This window comes from Leuresthes tenuis, unplaced genomic scaffold (assembly GCF_036924035.1).
Source record: "Leuresthes tenuis unplaced genomic scaffold, fLeuTen1.0.hap1 SCAF_8, whole genome shotgun sequence".
NCBI classification, from domain to species: domain Eukaryota; kingdom Metazoa; phylum Chordata; class Actinopteri; order Atheriniformes; family Atherinopsidae; genus Leuresthes; species Leuresthes tenuis.
Window position 1 is genome coordinate 15,432,539 of NW_027325362.1, and position 16,447 is coordinate 15,448,985.

General features: G+C 42.1%; 2 protein-coding genes across 3 annotated transcripts; both read left to right on the top strand.

The window, feature by feature from the left end:
* Positions 1 to 139: 139 nt before the first annotated feature.
* Positions 140 to 12,302, top strand: oga (O-GlcNAcase). 2 transcript variants are annotated; one of them, XM_072391031.1, is made up of 18 exons: positions 140 to 668; positions 1,048 to 1,099; positions 1,193 to 1,290; positions 1,448 to 1,578; positions 1,690 to 1,861; positions 1,980 to 2,078; positions 2,172 to 2,456; positions 2,591 to 2,749; positions 2,861 to 3,051; positions 3,306 to 3,581; positions 3,677 to 3,880; positions 4,257 to 4,431; positions 7,387 to 7,472; positions 8,553 to 8,657; positions 9,032 to 9,123; positions 9,239 to 9,431; positions 9,521 to 9,680; positions 9,890 to 12,302. In XM_072391031.1, the coding sequence occupies exons 1-18, from the start codon at positions 503 to 505 to the stop codon at positions 10,024 to 10,026; spliced, it is 2,781 nt and encodes a 926-aa protein (XP_072247132.1). In that variant the 5' UTR covers positions 140 to 502; the 3' UTR covers positions 10,027 to 12,302. The 2 variants fall into 2 exon arrangements, with proteins under 2 accessions (XP_072247132.1, XP_072247133.1); XM_072391032.1 differs by having other exon boundaries at positions 3,306 to 3,566.
* A 532-nt stretch (positions 12,303 to 12,834) lies between these two features.
* On the top strand, positions 12,835 to 16,212 carry npm3 (nucleophosmin/nucleoplasmin, 3). Its single transcript, XM_072390375.1, has 5 exons — positions 12,835 to 13,007; positions 13,161 to 13,246; positions 13,421 to 13,540; positions 13,625 to 13,718; positions 15,525 to 16,212. The coding sequence occupies exons 1-5, from the start codon at positions 12,935 to 12,937 to the stop codon at positions 15,629 to 15,631; spliced, it is 480 nt and encodes a 159-aa protein (XP_072246476.1). The 5' UTR covers positions 12,835 to 12,934; the 3' UTR covers positions 15,632 to 16,212.
* The last annotated feature ends 235 nt before the right edge of the window (positions 16,213 to 16,447 follow it).

Genomic DNA, 16,447 nt, shown 5'->3' on the forward strand with positions numbered 1-16,447 from the left:
TAACAAAGTTATTTCCTATTATATCGAGAGTTATGGAACAGAAATGTCAACTATCTTCGTGGCTGGTGAAATCTTTGATGTTTTGTCACGTTCATCCAGTTCTAACTGGTTTGAGCCGGTTCTATGAGCATGCGCACTCCGTGTAAACAGGAAGAACCATCGAAAAGTAGGTTAAATTTACCATAAAGAGAAGGGAATGGTCGGACATAAGCAGGCGAGCTTATTGATTTTCTTCACGTATTAATCAAATATATATGGTGTAGTTTACCACCCTGTAGCATTTTTGTTGATGTTAATTAGATCCTTGACTGAATTTTCGAAAAATACGGATTTGCTAAAACCGTACGCTAGTCAACGCTAGACGGAGAGTGACGCGACTTGCCCCCCCACTCACCCCGGCTTCGCTGGATAGATTTCCCAGCTAAACCTACATTTAATAATATTCCCATGCACTCCAGAATCTGCAGAGTTTTTGTGACTGGAAATAGGAAAATAGTAAACAATGGTTCAAAAGGACAAGGCGTTGGAGACTCCGCCATTAGACGTTGAGCAGAGCCCCAGCCCAGTCTCTGGAGAGGCTTGTGTGGAGGCCCCGGCCCCAGTGGAGGACTCCGGCATCATTGTCGAATCGACGGGACACCGGAAATTCATTAGTGGGGTTGTGGAAGGTAATGTCGAATTAATATATACGTATAATGTATGACACAGTTGCTCCCGTGAACAGGCACCAGCAGGGTGTAGAAATGCTGCAGCACCTTAGTCCTGTGTGTGATGAAAGGGGAAGGGGGATGGGGGTGCTATCGCTGTATTTGTAGTAAAAACCGTCTGATGGCTATATTGCATTTCAGTTATCTTCAAAATAATAATATGAATTGGAATATGCTTTCGTATGTTTTCGGTTATGATGTGTATACTGTGCTGTGCTATTTGGCTGAGGGGAAAAACGTCTCTAATACACATTTAATATACAGCCAAGCTGGTCTATACGTAAGGCAGATGCAGCACTGCAGCCTGCATGGAAACTGAATGTGTTGTTTTCTCTTGTAGGCTTTTATGGACGCCCATGGACAATGGAACAGAGGAAAGAGTTATTCAGAAGGTAATTTGTGTAATTTTCAACTCTTTGTTGATAAGCCTATTGGAGGATGGTTTGGCTTGTGATACTGAGATTGTACAACACTGAACTTCACAGGCAGCAGAAATGGGGACTGAGCACATATCTTTATGCGCCCAAAGATGACTACAAACACAGAATGTTCTGGAGAGAACTGTATTCGGTTGAAGAAGCAGGTGACTACGAATAGATTTTGGAGATAAGCTGTCCTGGGGCAGGGGAAAATAACTATACTTGTCACTAAATACAGCTTTAATTTCTCAGATAGATTCTCATAAAGGCACAGCACCAATGGATGTTTTCTTTTCCTTTTTCATCCAACCTGTCTTGTAGAGCAACTCATGACTTTAATCGGTGCTGCCAAGGAGCACGGAATAGAGTTCATCTATGCCATTTCCCCTGGATTAGACATCACCTTCTCCAATCAAAAAGAGGTGTCGGCACTAAAGAGGAAACTTGATCAGGTATAGCAGCATTTTGTGTAATAGTGTTTTTAACCTTTGACGTACGATTCTAAGTTAATATTTAGCTATTTTTGATCCATTTGGTATGTGACTCCTCTCTTCCTCTTTCAGGTTACTCATTTCGGCTGCAAGTCATTTGCCTTACTTTTTGACGATATTGACCACAATATGTGCCCTGCCGACAAGGAAGTATTCAGTTCTTTTGCACATGCTCAGGTTTCCATTACCAACGAAATCTACCAGTACCTGGGAGAGCCTGAAACTTTCCTCTTCTGTCCCACAGGTACCTTCATTCTTTGTCTGAATTTGTCAGATTTTTTTTTTTCTTCCAATTTCACACATTTGTCTTATCTGCTCATTTATTCATTGCTCCCCCCCTCCCCTTCTCCCTTGAATTACAGAGTACTGTGGAACATTCTGCTACCCAAATGTCTCTCAGTCCCCCTACCTCCACACAGTAGGAGAAAAACTACTGCCTGGCATTGAAGTGCTGTGGACAGGCAAGTCTAAAGGTTTCCAGTCAGTAAGCATACGCCCATACATGTCAAAATCCTCAATCAAACTGTTAAATAGCGTATTCTGTGTTTCTGTAGGCCCCAAAGTGGTGTCCAAAGACATCTCAGTGGAGTCTATTGAAGAGGTGTCAAAAATCCTAAGAAGAGCTCCTGTGATCTGGGACAATATTCATGCCAATGATTATGACCAGAAGAGACTTTTCCTTGGTCCTTACAAGGGTCGCTCCACAGAGCTCATCCCCAGACTGAAGGGGGTTCTCACCAATCCAAACTGCGAGTTTGAATCGAACTTTGTCGCAATCCACACGTTGGCCACCTGGTACAAGTCAAACATGAATGGGGTTCGCAAAGATGTGGTCATGAGTAAGTATGATCCGAATCAGTCATGTGTTGATCTTTGTATAATTTATCTCTGTATGAGATTACACTCTTGTTGGAGTTAGGCCATTTATCAGTGGGCCTTTGTGTATTTGTTTAATTATCTTGCCTCCTTTCAGCTGATGGCGAGGACAGCACCGTGTCCATCCAAATCAAGTTGGAGAATGAAGGCAGTGACGAAGAGCTGGAGACAGACATGCTCTACAGCCCACAGCTAGCTCTAAAACTGGCTCTTGCCGAATGGCTCGGAGAATTTGGCGTGCCTCACCAGTACAACAGTAAGAGAAATCTCAGCATTACATTTGTATAGGGATATGTTTTATGGGCATGTCAGTGGAAAAACGCTGTCAATATTCAGAGCACACTGCAGTGACGCGCTGCTTCTTCAGGTCGACAGGTGCCTCAAAGTGGTGCCAAAAGCACAGTCATCGACGTATCCTCTATGGCTGCTCCCTCTCTTTGCTCCTCCACATCAGTCACAACCGTGTTCCAGCAGCCCATCATGTCCCCAGCAATACCCGCTCTCTGCCTGGATCCTCTCCCACTCCCTTTGCCAAAAACACCTCAGGAGGAAGAGGAGGTGAGGTTTATTGTTGCCATGACACATAGTCGTAGCCTTTTAATGACCCAAAAGAAAATGGCATTTGGGATTTAATGGCTTAACTGACTGCAAGTAACTGATTATTACTACAATGCCTGTATTTATGCACACACATCAACCCCCCCATCACTGATCAAGTTCTTGGCCAATTTTGTTTTTCTTTTATTTGGTTTAAAATGACGCAGATCTTTGTCAATTAATGAGAATCCATTTTTAATTCTTTTCTTGCTCAGGTGGATGTTGAAAAGAAGGATTCCGATGAGGAGCCCATGGAGATGGTGGTTGAGAAGCAGGATGAGCCTGAGCCAGAAGCAGAAGCTGATCCAGAGGAGAAGCATGTTGGTCCCATCCTGGCTGACAAAATGTCAGAGGACCTAAGGCCTATGGACACAGACAAGGAGAGTCTGGCAGAGTCCAAGTCTCCTGAGGAGTCAATCCAAGAGGACTCTGGAAGTGATATTGCCCCCATGCAGACGGATGACCAGCTGAAACAGGTATCGCTAACATATGTGAGTTTTTTTCTTTACCTTTTACATTTTTACAAGATAAAATCTCTTTTAAAATGAGCTTTTTGGTCACCTTTTTTGCCAATGCGTCTCTTCAGGATGTGTTTGTACCTGGACCTGACGAGAAGCTGCTGTTCACAGCAGAGCCCCTTTCACTGGAAGACCTGTGCCTGCTGGCAGAGCTCTTCTATCTGCCTTATGAACATGGACCCAAGGCGGTGCAAATGTTAAAGGAGTTCAACTGGCTGAGAGCCAACAGCAGTGTTGTCAGTGTCAACTGCAAAAGGAAGGAAAGCGAAAAGGTGAGCTAATGGTTGGAAACTAGTACAATGTTAAGTGAACCAGCCAGTGATGGAGCTGAAAGCAAAATGGTGGATGTGCACTACCATTACTGGCCATTGGGTGGTGTGGTTGTGATTGTAAATGGAGCTTTTTTTGCACAGTGATTGTTGAGCCATTAAACAACAGTTTCCCGTATGAAGCTATCTGCTTTTGTCTTAGATAACATTTTGACATGTCACAGTGGAAAAGCACAGGTGTAAACAAGGAAATGATGTCATCAGCATTGTCATGGCTTACACAGGCATTTGAATTAAACAAAACCAAAGCTTTTTCTACGTGGACAAATGGGAATATTTTCGTTTTTAAGAATGCGTCTCTTCCCTGTGTTGCATTCAGGTTGCAGAGTGGCAGCTGCGAGCGGAGAAGTTTGAGGACATGTGCTGCTCAGTCATCCACATGTTCACACGGCTGTCTAATACAGCCAACCGCACCATCCTTTATGACCTTTATCCTTACATTTGGGACATCAAGAGCATCATTTCTATGGTCAAGTCTTTTGTCCAGTGGCTAGGTATGTATGAAGGGAACCACGGGGCACTTATTCTTAGAAAAGACTAGCTTAGCATCAAGTCTGGTAAATCCCACTTTTGTTATTCTCAGGGATCCATTTTCATACGGATAACTGAACAGTTATAATAATAAAAAAAAATAGATTATATTGAACAAAGAGGAGTAATTATCTGGCTGCATGGATTTTTCTGTAGTTCAGAGCTTAGTAGTTTTTTCAGTCTGCTTGACAGGTGATAATTTTTCTAATTAAAGACTTGCAGCAGTATGGTTTCAAGAGATTATGGGTTTCACCTGTACACATGGTGAGAATTTGCAGCTAATTCCACCAATTTTAAGAGATGGCAGGTGCTTAGCACAGGTTAAGCCAAATGCCTCACTTCTCAATAGTTCAGATCCTCTGAATTGCTCGTTTCGCACATGAAGATTGTTTTCTTTTTTTTTTTTTCATCAGACTGAATGCCGCTTGCACTGCTAGTATCCTGCCTATTTATCCTGTAACAAGCTGCTCCATATTGATATGCCTAAACTGGGTCTCTGTGGAAAATGCCCCAGCAGGGTTACTGCTGCTTGCTGTGTATCCAGTTAACATTACCTCACAGACACACTTGCTTCCATTTCTCCGTCTGTGGGGATGGGCACCAGTGGGAAGCCCCCATCCCCCCCCTCCCTCCCCTCCATGCCCTAGCGCGCACGCGAGCTTGGAGAGCAAGTTGACTGTAGAAGGCCATTCTGGTGCATAAACAATGACTCGGAAATATCTGAATTGTTTTACCTTGAAGTGTTTGAAAATATTAAGGAACAGTTGCCTCATTGAGTAATGAGACAAGGGAGATTATTTTCTTTTTAACCCTCCAAATCATTCGCTCAATCTGTATCAGAGTGATGTCATCTCCTTATGAGAGACATGATAGCCTTTCTGTCCTCCTCTGCCTCTGTGGCATCACATTTCTTTCAGATGGTGCACTGTGATGCAGTTTGAGTGACGTACATTGTTGGGATAACGTCTCCATCTTTTTGGAGTCCTGCTTTGATTACTCTGAAGCACCAGCATGGCCTGTAGGTTACTCCCTGTAACCCGGTTTCATTCACAGGTTTCTGTCCAGCTTTATGGTAATGCTGAGGTCTCGGCCCACAGTAGTACACAGCAGGCAGCATACCCACGCTGGCAACCCACATCAAACATTCCCCAACAGGCTTAAACACTCCAGCATCACTGTGGAAGCCAGTGCTCCAGTTGTAATTTTGATATTCCTCCCAATTACTGCAGAGTATCAAAAGCACTGCTGCTAGGTGCAAGTTCTTCTTTTCACCAGCCCTCCATTTTCCATTTTGTAGAAGCTTTGCAGCCGGCACTTAGTCATAACCTCCCTAGTTATTGTACTGAGAACACTTACTAATAACTATTTTCTACTGTTTTCTCCCTTCACTATGTACAGATGGAAGAATCCACAGTCCAATCTAAAGTTTCTACTGCTATTGGATCGACAGTGGCCGCTGTATTCATAGTGCAGGCGTCTTTCTTTTGTTTGTGTTTTAAAATTGATCTTTGCAAAAGACATTTTCTTAAACCAAATCCTTAAATGTAAAAAAAAAAAATCTGAATTTGATGAGAGGAAGCAGCCCTCCGGATGAAGTCACATCTTGCGCAGCGATTTGGGTTGTATTCCAAGTGTTAACACCAAAATTTCTCTTTGGCAGCATCTCTCTAACTCGTTTTTGTTTCTGTCAGTAGGCTACTAGAAATGGCTCAGACCAGCCTGATGCACCTACCCAGAGGAGCTTATGCTTGGCTTTGAAATTTAACCACGCTGTGTGAAATTCATCCCCCTTAGGAATGTTTATGGTCGTTATGAGCTCACGTACAGAACTCGGGCTCACGCTTTCCTGTATTCTAATCATTATGTGAAGTCAGTCGAGTCTGAATAAATGATTCAGATAGTTAAACAAACTGAGATCAGTCTTTGTCCCATGCTGAGGTTTTAAATTTGGATAGCCAGCTTCACGGTTCCTTCATGTGGGTGCATCTGCATGCTGTGTTGTTAGCTCTTCAAAGGAATTTTTTAGATCTATATTATTTTTTTTTAATATGTAAAGCAGGGTTTGGTGCCCTGCACGCGCGCCGCATTTGTCTGGTCACATGACAGGGCTTCTCGTCAACCAGGGTTGACTTTGTTTGCAGCAAAGCTGTTTTACACGAACTGTAAGAGCCCTGCGTGCTTTAGTATGCTGCTCTTTAGGTGTTTTTTTTTCCTGTAGTGTTTCATCTGCGGTTTGTCTTTACTGGAGCTTTTACTAGTGAGCTGAGGGGCCCTTTAACTCGGACAGTGTGCACACTACCTCTCGTTCTGTCGCCCTGGTCTTTAACGACTCGTGCTCCCCCGTCATGTGACAAGGCAGATAAGGGGAGAATGTGACTTCACGCGGGGTGCTGAGATCGGTGGGGTGATGGCAGCTAAAGCTTTCTGTTGTGGTCCATAGACGGCACGGATTTTGATGAAGTCCATCCATTTTTCTCCCCTTTTATTTAGTACTATCCTTCCTGAAGTACCAGGGATGTAATAACTGCAAGCTATCTTATACAAGAGCAGCAGACCATGCTAAATAGAGCTGTTTAATGTTGTCTTAATTCAGAATCTAAAGAACGTGCACAGCTGGTTTAAAAAAAAAAAAAAAACAACATAATTTCAGACTTGCATCTGAATCCCCCAAGCAAGAGATTTAGGTGCCTGAGCCCCATTTTATTATGACATTTTTCTTATGAGTATAATTTATTTATTCCACATCAGGTCCTTTTTTAATGTTTAATGATTAAAAGAACATTTTTAAATTTTTTTTTTTTTTAATACTGCTATTAGATACATATTGCCCCCTTCATTCCCATCTCCCCACTTCCTTCATCTGTATCAGAGAGCCCCTTCCTGTGGTAACAATGTCCGCTTGGCTCTGCTCCTAACAGGGTGTCGTAGTCAGTCCTCAGCACAGTTCCTTAGAGGAGACCAAGAGCCCTGGGCCTTTAGGGGAGGTCTAGCAGGAGAGTTCCAGGTACCTAATGCACTGAAATAACAGCAACCAAATGGTTAAAAAAAAAAAAAAGAGTGCTGTGAAAAAAGAAGACTATGGTAAATGTGCAAAAGGTATTAAGGGGTTTGGTCTGTCGAAGGTGAGCTGATTTTTAGCCGGCCAGTCTTTGCATCAGTCTAGATTTCGTCCCTTTCACTTGTTCTCCAAGGAGGGTTGAGTCCTTGTGTCGAACCTGGAAGATTTTTCAGACTGTTTGAGAGGAATGGCTGGTCTGAAATGCTTCCAGACAAACGAGCCTGCAGCCCAAGTTTGGCATGGCGTTTTCTGACCAATTCATGTTAGTTTCTTTCAGCAACTGGTCAAGGAGATGCTGCTTTTCCCAGGCGCATGCGGCGCAAGCGAGCATGGCTAGGTTTTATTTTCATGACATCTCATTTCTTTGCAGGAAGCGCATAAATTGCCACGCCAGCCCCTTTGCGAGCGCACGCGCAAGCATCGCAGCGCCGGCGAGAACGCAAGCATGTATGCAATGGGAAAACTCCATGACGAAACAGACCTGTCCAGTCTAGAGTATTGTTTGCAGCCAAGACCCACATTAGCACCTGATATGCTATTGAGTAACTCGGCTCGCATTTGATTTGCCTTTGGTTTTTTTCCTGGAGTTCTCTCTGTATTTCTGCGCTAGCATCATTATTTTTGTCAACAGGAGGGTCCTGCGCTGCGAATTATTGCGATGCTGTATTAAAGGGAAAGGAGCATCTCCTTCAGCCAGTAAAACCTTAGTCAGACCAAAATGCAACCCTTGTTTTATGATGTTTGTAAAAGCAGCGTGTTACATGATTGTTGTGCTACGTTCCTTGTGGAAGATGTGATGTTTGCTATTGTTGTCCACTGTCAGATCAAGAAGGAACACATTTAAAAGTAAATGTTGTTGGGTTTTTTTTTGGTTTTTTTTTAACGGCATTAGTCTCCAAGCCTTTTGCTGTAGTTGATGTTGTTCCTTTTGAGTTGATAGTGGCTCAACTTAGTCAGGCAATCAGCCAGAGCAGCACGCCACATTCTTGCTGGTGAAACTAAATTTGTTTGTTTTGATACCCACAGAGGTTGTTGCCAATAGATGGAGCAAACGACCTTTTCTACCAGCCTCCACCTTCTTTGCCAACATCCAAAATCTATACCATAAGGCCATACTTTCCCAAAGATGAGGTAAGATACTTAGGTGGCTTCCCTGTCCATTTTATTCCTACAAGAACAAAAGTCGTTCACTCAACAGTTAAAGTGCAGATTCTCTGATCTGATGGTGTATATTTGAATATAGGCTTTCAGAAATGGTTGTAAGCAGATGTTGGTATTCCCAGAGGAAGTAACCCAATTTAAGCTTCACGTGCCCACAATGCTTATCTCATGTGTGCGTTGAATACTCAAACTGAAATTAAAATCGGCTTCCAGTATATATAAGTACTCTGATGGGTCATTTTCTGGTTTTTATTTATGTTGTCTCAGCTTTGGTTTTATGTGTCCTAAGAACTCAAGCTGTTCATCCACTGCAATAATAACCGCTGTATCTGCCTCTGTCGCAGGCTGCAGTTTATAAAATATGCAAAGAAATGTACAGCGAAGGAATGGAGGATGAGCCATTGCCTGAGGAGGATCCTGACCTCATCGGAGACAGGTAAAACGTTGAGGTGTATTTGTTCCCAGTCGGCTCCAACTGAAGCCCAAACACTTTTTTGACCCCAGCGCTTCACGTCCTGATGACTCGCTAAATCCTTGCTGTTTGTTCACAGGTTGGTAGGAGGACTCCTGACACTGAGCTCAGACTATGGTTTTGTGCTGGAGGATGATGAGGGGATCTGCGGTTATGCTCTTGGGACTGTAGATGTTAAACCCTTCATCAAGAACAGCAAGTTGAACTGGCTTCCCTTCATGCAGGAGAAGTACCACAAACCAGATGGTGAAAAGGACCTCACAGAGGCAGAGGTATGACCTTAATCCATCACAGCATCCATGTGGCTTTCGTACTCTCCTGTTGTTGAATTGACGATACATTCTGCTTTTCATCCTTATAGAAGATTATGCTGAGTTTCCATGAAGAAGAGGAGGGTCTTCCAGAATCTTTCCTGTCCAACTTCCCCTCTCTCATCAAGGTTGACATTCATGCCAATGTCACCGACCCCAGTGTGGCCAAGAGCATGATGGGGTGTCTTTTATCTTCCCTTAAGGCCAATGGTAGGTGTCCTCCAACTCTAGACTTGGATTGCCAATTGTTTTGTACAGTTTAAAACAGCAGACCTCAATATAATAATATGAATAAATGAGTTAATAACAAGTCTGTGTTGAGTTTTTATCAAGTTCATCCTTTAACATAATTATGGAATTGAATCTTCTGGAATAAGCGGCCTCTTTTTGATCCGACTCTGTTGTGCGTTTCATTTTAGGATCCCGTGGTGCATTCTGTAAAGTTCGTCAGACTGATAAGCGAATGCTGGACTTCTACAGTAAGCTGGGATGCTTTGAAGTGGCCAAAATGGAGGGCTTTCCCAAAGATGTCATCATTATGGGACGCAGCCTTTGAGAAGCCACTGATAAAGTCACAGACAGAGCAAGAGCAAGTCAACACAACTTAAAAATGTGCTCTACCCTCACGAGGGGAAACTTTCACGATGATTTTATACTACGTTACCATCTACACTCGCCTGGGAGATCTTCTTTTTAGGATTTGTGTAAAGCAGCACAGCAGTCGGACACAAATTACCTGTGCTGCCCTTAAATGTTAGAACTCAGTTGGATTTGGCCGATCCAGCGCTGGAACATCCAGAGAGCGATCCATCGTCACTCCAGTCAGTAACATGCAAGTGTGGCACTTGTATGTGACATGAAACATTTATTTCTAGGGCCCACTACTCGTGTACCTCCAGGCAGAAGAAAGAGCTGCCTCTATAAGCCTTTTTTCTGATTATATCCAGGATCCGTTATGGGGATAATACTCCCTACCCTAACACAGTGTCTGTATCTCAATTTGGCTGCAGTGCTGAGCATAGAGAGTGGGTGGGGGGGGCCTTTATCTCAGAAAGTGTCTTCTTATCCTCACGTTGCGTTGAAATGATGTCTATCGACATCGTGAGTTGGAGATGATCATACAGAATGTGAGGTGCTATGTGAGCCTTTCAGCGTCATGTTGGCAGTATGTTCAGTGGCTCCGCCACAAACTTGGTGATAGACGCCTTCTAAGTGGCGTGTTTCTGGGAAGTTTGATGTGAAATACTGAGTCCACACACACACACACACACACACGAAGGGTGGACAGCTCAACCACGGGAGGTTTGTGAAACCCTGAGCAGAACGTCGCAACAGATTGCCAAAGAAAAACTGTTGATGAGAGTTTCCCAGGAGTTTCTCTGAGTTTCTGTTGAAGTAGTTGTAGACATTTGGACAGCAACAGAAAAAAGCTTCTACACGTTTACAGACTTTTCTTTTAAAAAGGAAAAAAAGCAACAAAAAAAACAAAACAAAACAGCAGAAGTGTTTGTTTTTGCTTGTTTCCCCTGCAGCTATTGCCTTCTTGGTTCTTTTGCCTTTTGATTTTCGGTTGATACCGAGGCTTTCTAGTACGTGTCAGTTAGTCGCAAGTAACGGCGAGCAGTTTTGTACATTTGGCTCGCCATTGCTCAAATTCCAGAAACGTAGCCCGACGCCGACGATCACGTCCACCAGTTTGGCCCGACTCAAGCACAGAAATCCTTCAGTTAACCTAAGCTGACTGACTGAAAGCTCGTATTCTATTATAAGTGATGTAAAATTACAGCTGTACTATTATTGAAACTTTTTATCTTTCATAAGTTTGTTGAGTAGTTCAAATGTCAATTTTGGTTTGTTACACTTTGAAAGAATGAAAGCTCAAATCAACACTTCCTAATAGCATTACCAGTGGGACCAAAATATTCTGATCTGCTATTTAAAGGTTTTCTTGTTTTTTTTTGTTTTTTTTAAATATTTGCAACTATTGTATCGTTTTAAAGATTATGAATACTTAGCATCTTAGCCTCCCACTGTTGTAAAAGTGAATTATTCATAACCACTGATTGAAGACCTGATTTGTTAACGGTTAACATGTAATTTTAGCTTCTAAGTTGAGCCTCCGTCGACTGTTCCCATACTGTTTAGCTGCAGCTGTGAAGCTCTGGAGCAGAAGTTTGTTCCTTTCAGTTCAGTTCATGACATGTTTTATGTTTGTTTTATTCTTTTTTTTTTTAATTTTTTTTAATTAAAAGAACTTATTTAAAGAAGCACTTTGAGGTTTGATAGGAGTGCTCTCCGGTAGCTGCCTGTCGGTGTGATGTTTCAAAACTGTACATTCATGATGTGCATGAGATGTGTTGGATTTACTCTGGCGTACATCAGATTCATCTAATCGGATGCAACGTAGAGGAAGAAGCATGCCGCTTAAAACTAGGAGCATAATACTGTTGTGTTTTGACAGTCTGTAAACGCTGTCATTCATGAAGTGTGGCATTTATTTTGAATTTCTTTGTGCAAACTGTTGCAAGCATTCAGTTCTACTCTAAAGGAAACAAGATAATGTCTAAACCCCTGTCCCGCACAGCCGTCCGACCTGACAGCAGATCTGCTAATTCCACTGTTTCAAATGATTCATTTTGCAGGTCGTTGATGCTCAAGCTTTCTCCTCTGCTTACTGGGTTTAACAAAAAGACTGATAGAAAGGGCTTCATTTTGAAAACATTTCATTTTGAGTTTAGGGTTGGGAAGGAGGTCATCAATGTGACAGTTTGTCATTGTACATTTTCTATGTAAGATACATAACCGTAAAAACTAATAAATCATAAGAAGTGACTGTGTTGCTTTGTGTCCTTTGTGTTGCACAGAATAAGAAAATATTTCCACCGTTAAGAGACGTGGAGCCATTAGACCATCTTTTCTTTTTGGGACTTGTTCAGAAAGCGATTAAACCTGCTGCCCAGATGCAGCTTGACTGAAAACACATCCCTAAGGACTAAAATATCTGTATATCCTTTAAAACGGTTTACTTTTGAATTGACACTGTTATGCTACATTACAGATGTACTAATTTTCCTTTCCGTGAGATTTCTGACACGTTTCCCAGTTTAGGAGGGTTTTAATTATTCTATATTTCCACATCTTTTACATCAGGAAGTACAAATTTTACGACACAGTGAAGAAGATCTACACGACGACATGGCATGTAAATATGTACGGTATGAATTGAAACTTATTTAGTCTTTTTCTCCTTTTTTTTTCTTTTGTCGCCCAAATATCCATGGTTGGTCACGCGGAGCAGAGCATAAATAAACAAAAGGCGGGGCAAAAAAGAAAAATCCACAGGCGCATAATGATGACGCATAGCACATGCTCGTAGTTTGCGACTCTGTGGCTGTTTTTCGTGGCGGAATCATTTGGCTCTTAAAAACGCTGACTGCAAAAGCTACTTTGAAGCCTTGGACAAAATGTCTTTCGCTGACGTTGAAACCTCGGACCTCGGACCGACTGGCCAATCAAAGTTGGAGAGCTTCCTGTTCAGTAAGCACAGTTTAAACTGTTTGTCAGTGCTGCTCTGTGGGCGCACACGTGGGTCTGAATGCGTTGATGTACCTACAGAAAATAAACCTAACACTTTTTTTTTTACTGCCACACCTTTAATCCAGATATATATATTTTTTCTCCATCTTCTAGGCTGTGAATTGTCATCTAAAGTACCTTTCTACACTTTCCAAGGCGACGAAGAAGAAGACCTGGAGCACTTTCTTGAACTCAGAACAGTATGTACACTTTGAGCAGAAAGGTGGTGCATAAGAGTCTCTGAGCTGACGTGCCACCCTCAGCCCATAAACCAGAGCTTTGTGTGCATTTTGTGATGTTGCTACTGCACTAGTCCACGACACGTGCTTGGACCGGGCTGCCTACAGCGTGGGTAAATGTTGTGCTTCCTGCAGATTTGTCTTGGAGAAGGAGCCAAAGAGGAGAGCAACGTGGTGGAGGTGTCAGCCATGAACCACCAAGGAAAGACTATTTCAGTGCCCATCGCCTGCCTTCATATTAAGACTCTGCCCATGGTATGTGAAATGTCATGAATGCATTCTAAGTGCTGACTGACAGAGCAAAAGTGAGGTACAGTAACTGTGGACTTTCACTCTCAGGTCAGTCTGGGTGAGTTTGAGCTGAAAGCACCTGTGACCATCCGGCTCAATTCTGGGACGGGACCAGTTGTTGTCAGCGGCCTGCACCTTATAGGTAACTCTTGACTTTAACCTCTTTTTTTTATTTTTATTTTTTTTAATTTTTTTATATCAAATTAAGATTAGGAAAGTATGGACTGGTCTGTGAATGTGATAGAAATATGATATAGTGCGGACGTCGCTTGGGTTTTCCTTCAGCAACAAGGCATATTACTAAAACAATTAATATTGGCTAAACATATACACTGCGATTGATAGAACACTGATGTTAGATTGGACCCTCTGAGATTAGCAGCTTACTCGTGAGGGTTTTGTTGCTCCTCTGAGTGCAGTGCACATAAAATAAATATTTATATAAAGTAAATATTTACCTGCAACTTCAACAAAATGTTTGAAAATTGAATTTTTGAACGAGTGCACTCAAAAATTCAGTCAGAAAATGTCAGCTTGAATCGGACAGTGTCTTTCATTTGGCGCTCAGCCACAATCTCCAGCAGAAAGCATCCTTCTGTGAAGAGCTAATGTGAACAACAGCATCAGAGGGGGAAAAGGCCAGATTGCAATTTACCAACAGGAGAGTTATTCATTTTAGTTAAAAAGGCCTGCCTGAAAGTACACCTGAGTACTTAATACTGTCATGACCTCTGTCTTTGCTCCAAAGTAAGATTGGATTCTGATTGGAGTTGAAGTTGAGTTAAAGTTTGTCACTTTGCAGCAGGATAGAGATGCGCATAAAGGCGTTTTTATAGTAATTTTGTCAAGCCGTGTCACTTTTTGTAGAACTAGGGATCGATTAAGTCGTCTTAACGGGAAAAAATTTGATTCACGCTTCAAAAAAAATGTTTAAACAACGATGGCTTTTTAGAAATTCAGTTGTATTAAAATGCGAGAAATGAGAGTGTGGAAGGAGGCAGATGTCAAGTGACAGTATGATGAACAAAAAGAAGAAAAAAAACTTTCAGCCATAACACCCAGCTTTAGGACAGAAGTGTTTTTCGTTTTGAAAAAGTTTTAAACCGAGCCGTTTCAGCAGAGGAATTTCACGGAAATATCAAGAGCAAATTGCTAGTTGTTTTGTTGAATATCCTTAACTACTCACAATGGCTTCCTCTGAAGTGCAAGTACTACAAGCGACAGCAGGGTAATCCGCCACAACACGTACGCATCAGAGCAGACGTCATTCTGAAGGGTTTTCTTTAACGAACCACAAACTGCCTCTGAGGAGAAACGGCATAATGACGAGTGTTCAAACAGCACCACGAAAGAACCTTTCTAAAAACACGCGTGGCTTCCTGCGTGAGCTCAGACTATAAATGTTTGGGGCTAAAACGCTTTGTTTTTACCTTGCATGGATTGTGTTTTGCAGGTTGTCTTCCTTGCTCAGGAACACAACGAGACTAAACTTTATCACTTCTGGTTTGGGTTTAGGCACTCGGTCGGCATTAAAAAAAAAAAAAAAAAAAAAAAAAAAAAAAAACTTTTTAGGACTATATAATACATTATTTGCATCATGCCGTGATCTCCTTAAAATGTCATATTCTTTGACTGTTATCATAGGTTATTTTTACCTGCACGAGCAAACAAACCACAAGGAGCGCGAGCATGAACTCGCCTTGTCGCGCGATGGCTCTGAGCCGCCTGGGTGCTCTTCCTGTTTACGAGCCGCTTGCACAACACAGCGATTTGTTCCCTTTGCACTCTGACCTCTTTCTGGCCTGATTTTAAAATATGCAGTCTGAAATGAAATATTGTGACAATGTAAAGACGCCACAGCTTTGATTTCTTTACCGCCCAGCTACAACGACCGTTTAATCCAGTGATTTTTTTTTTCTTTTTAACGTTGTTTACCTGATCTCGTCAGCCTCTCAGGTGGAAGACTCTGATCTTTCTGATGAAGAGGAAGACGACGAGGAGGAGGAAGAGGAGATGCCTGCCATTAAACCAGCAAAAAAGAAGCAGACGCAATAAGGCATGAGGTCACTGATGGATTTTTTTTTTTTTTTGTAATCTCTCACTTGTTGATATGTTTTAAGAAACATGTTTGGGTTTTTTTTTCTTCTTCTTTCTTTTGTACCACATGGACAGATTTTACAACTTTCTTCCACACGGGGCCACTTGAAAAGCTCAGCGCGGTGGCAGCTAACCGTGCCGTTAGAGGAATCACAAAGTTGTCTCATCCACGCGCTCAGCAGCGGCTCCGTGGATGAGGCGTTTCCTTGCTGTCGAACTTCACCCACTGTTTTCTTCTGTATGCGATACAGTCAGCACTGTAATGGTTTTATTGCACCACGAGTGGTGGAAACGCGTCTTTTTACCACTTGTGGATTCCAGCATTGTTTGAAGATCAGAACATTTTGTATACACTTGTCAGGAAAGATGAAATCAGATGTTTTATATACACTTCATTAAATGTATGTCCTATAGCCTGTAGTTTGTTTGCCATATAATGTTTCAGTTATGAATGTGAAGATTTGCACATAAAAGAATGCATCAAGAAAAAAGGCTTTTTTTCCCCTCTTGAATTCTTAAGAACAGTGTTTAAAGAGAAAAAAAAACAAAACAGCAAAGCTGATTAAAAGTAAATTGAGTTTTCTGAGTTTCTGTTATTTTATTATGATAATAGTTCTTGATTACATGCTTGTTCAGAGGAAGTCGCGTAGAATAATGTTTTAAGCTGCTGTTAAGGAGCTGATGGTTTCAGCAAACCTCAGGTATGTATGCAGGACGTTTGTTCCACAGGCGGGGAACGTAAAAGCTGCCTCAGCTTGCTTGGTTTTAGATTCT

What these genes read in the sequence shown, in the direction of transcription:
- oga (XM_072391031.1), top strand. Translation starts at nt 503, where the DNA reads ATGGTTCAAAAGGACAAGGCGTTGGAGACTCCGCCATTAGACGTTGAG. An exon ending in GTCTTTTGTCCAGTGGCTAG is followed by an intron (nt 4,432 to 7,386) that starts GTATGTATGAAG and finishes TGCTCCTAACAG; the next exon opens with GGTGTCGTAGTCAGTCCTCA. An exon ending in GTCTAGCAGGAGAGTTCCAG is followed by an intron (nt 7,473 to 8,552) that starts GTACCTAATGCA and finishes TGATACCCACAG; the next exon opens with AGGTTGTTGCCAATAGATGG.
- npm3 (XM_072390375.1), top strand. Translation starts at nt 12,935, where the DNA reads ATGTCTTTCGCTGACGTTGAAACCTCGGACCTCGGACCGACTGGCCAA. An exon ending in ACTTTCTTGAACTCAGAACA is followed by an intron (nt 13,247 to 13,420) that starts GTATGTACACTT and finishes TGCTTCCTGCAG; the next exon opens with ATTTGTCTTGGAGAAGGAGC. An exon ending in CAGCGGCCTGCACCTTATAG is followed by an intron (nt 13,719 to 15,524) that starts GTAACTCTTGAC and finishes TGATCTCGTCAG; the next exon opens with CCTCTCAGGTGGAAGACTCT.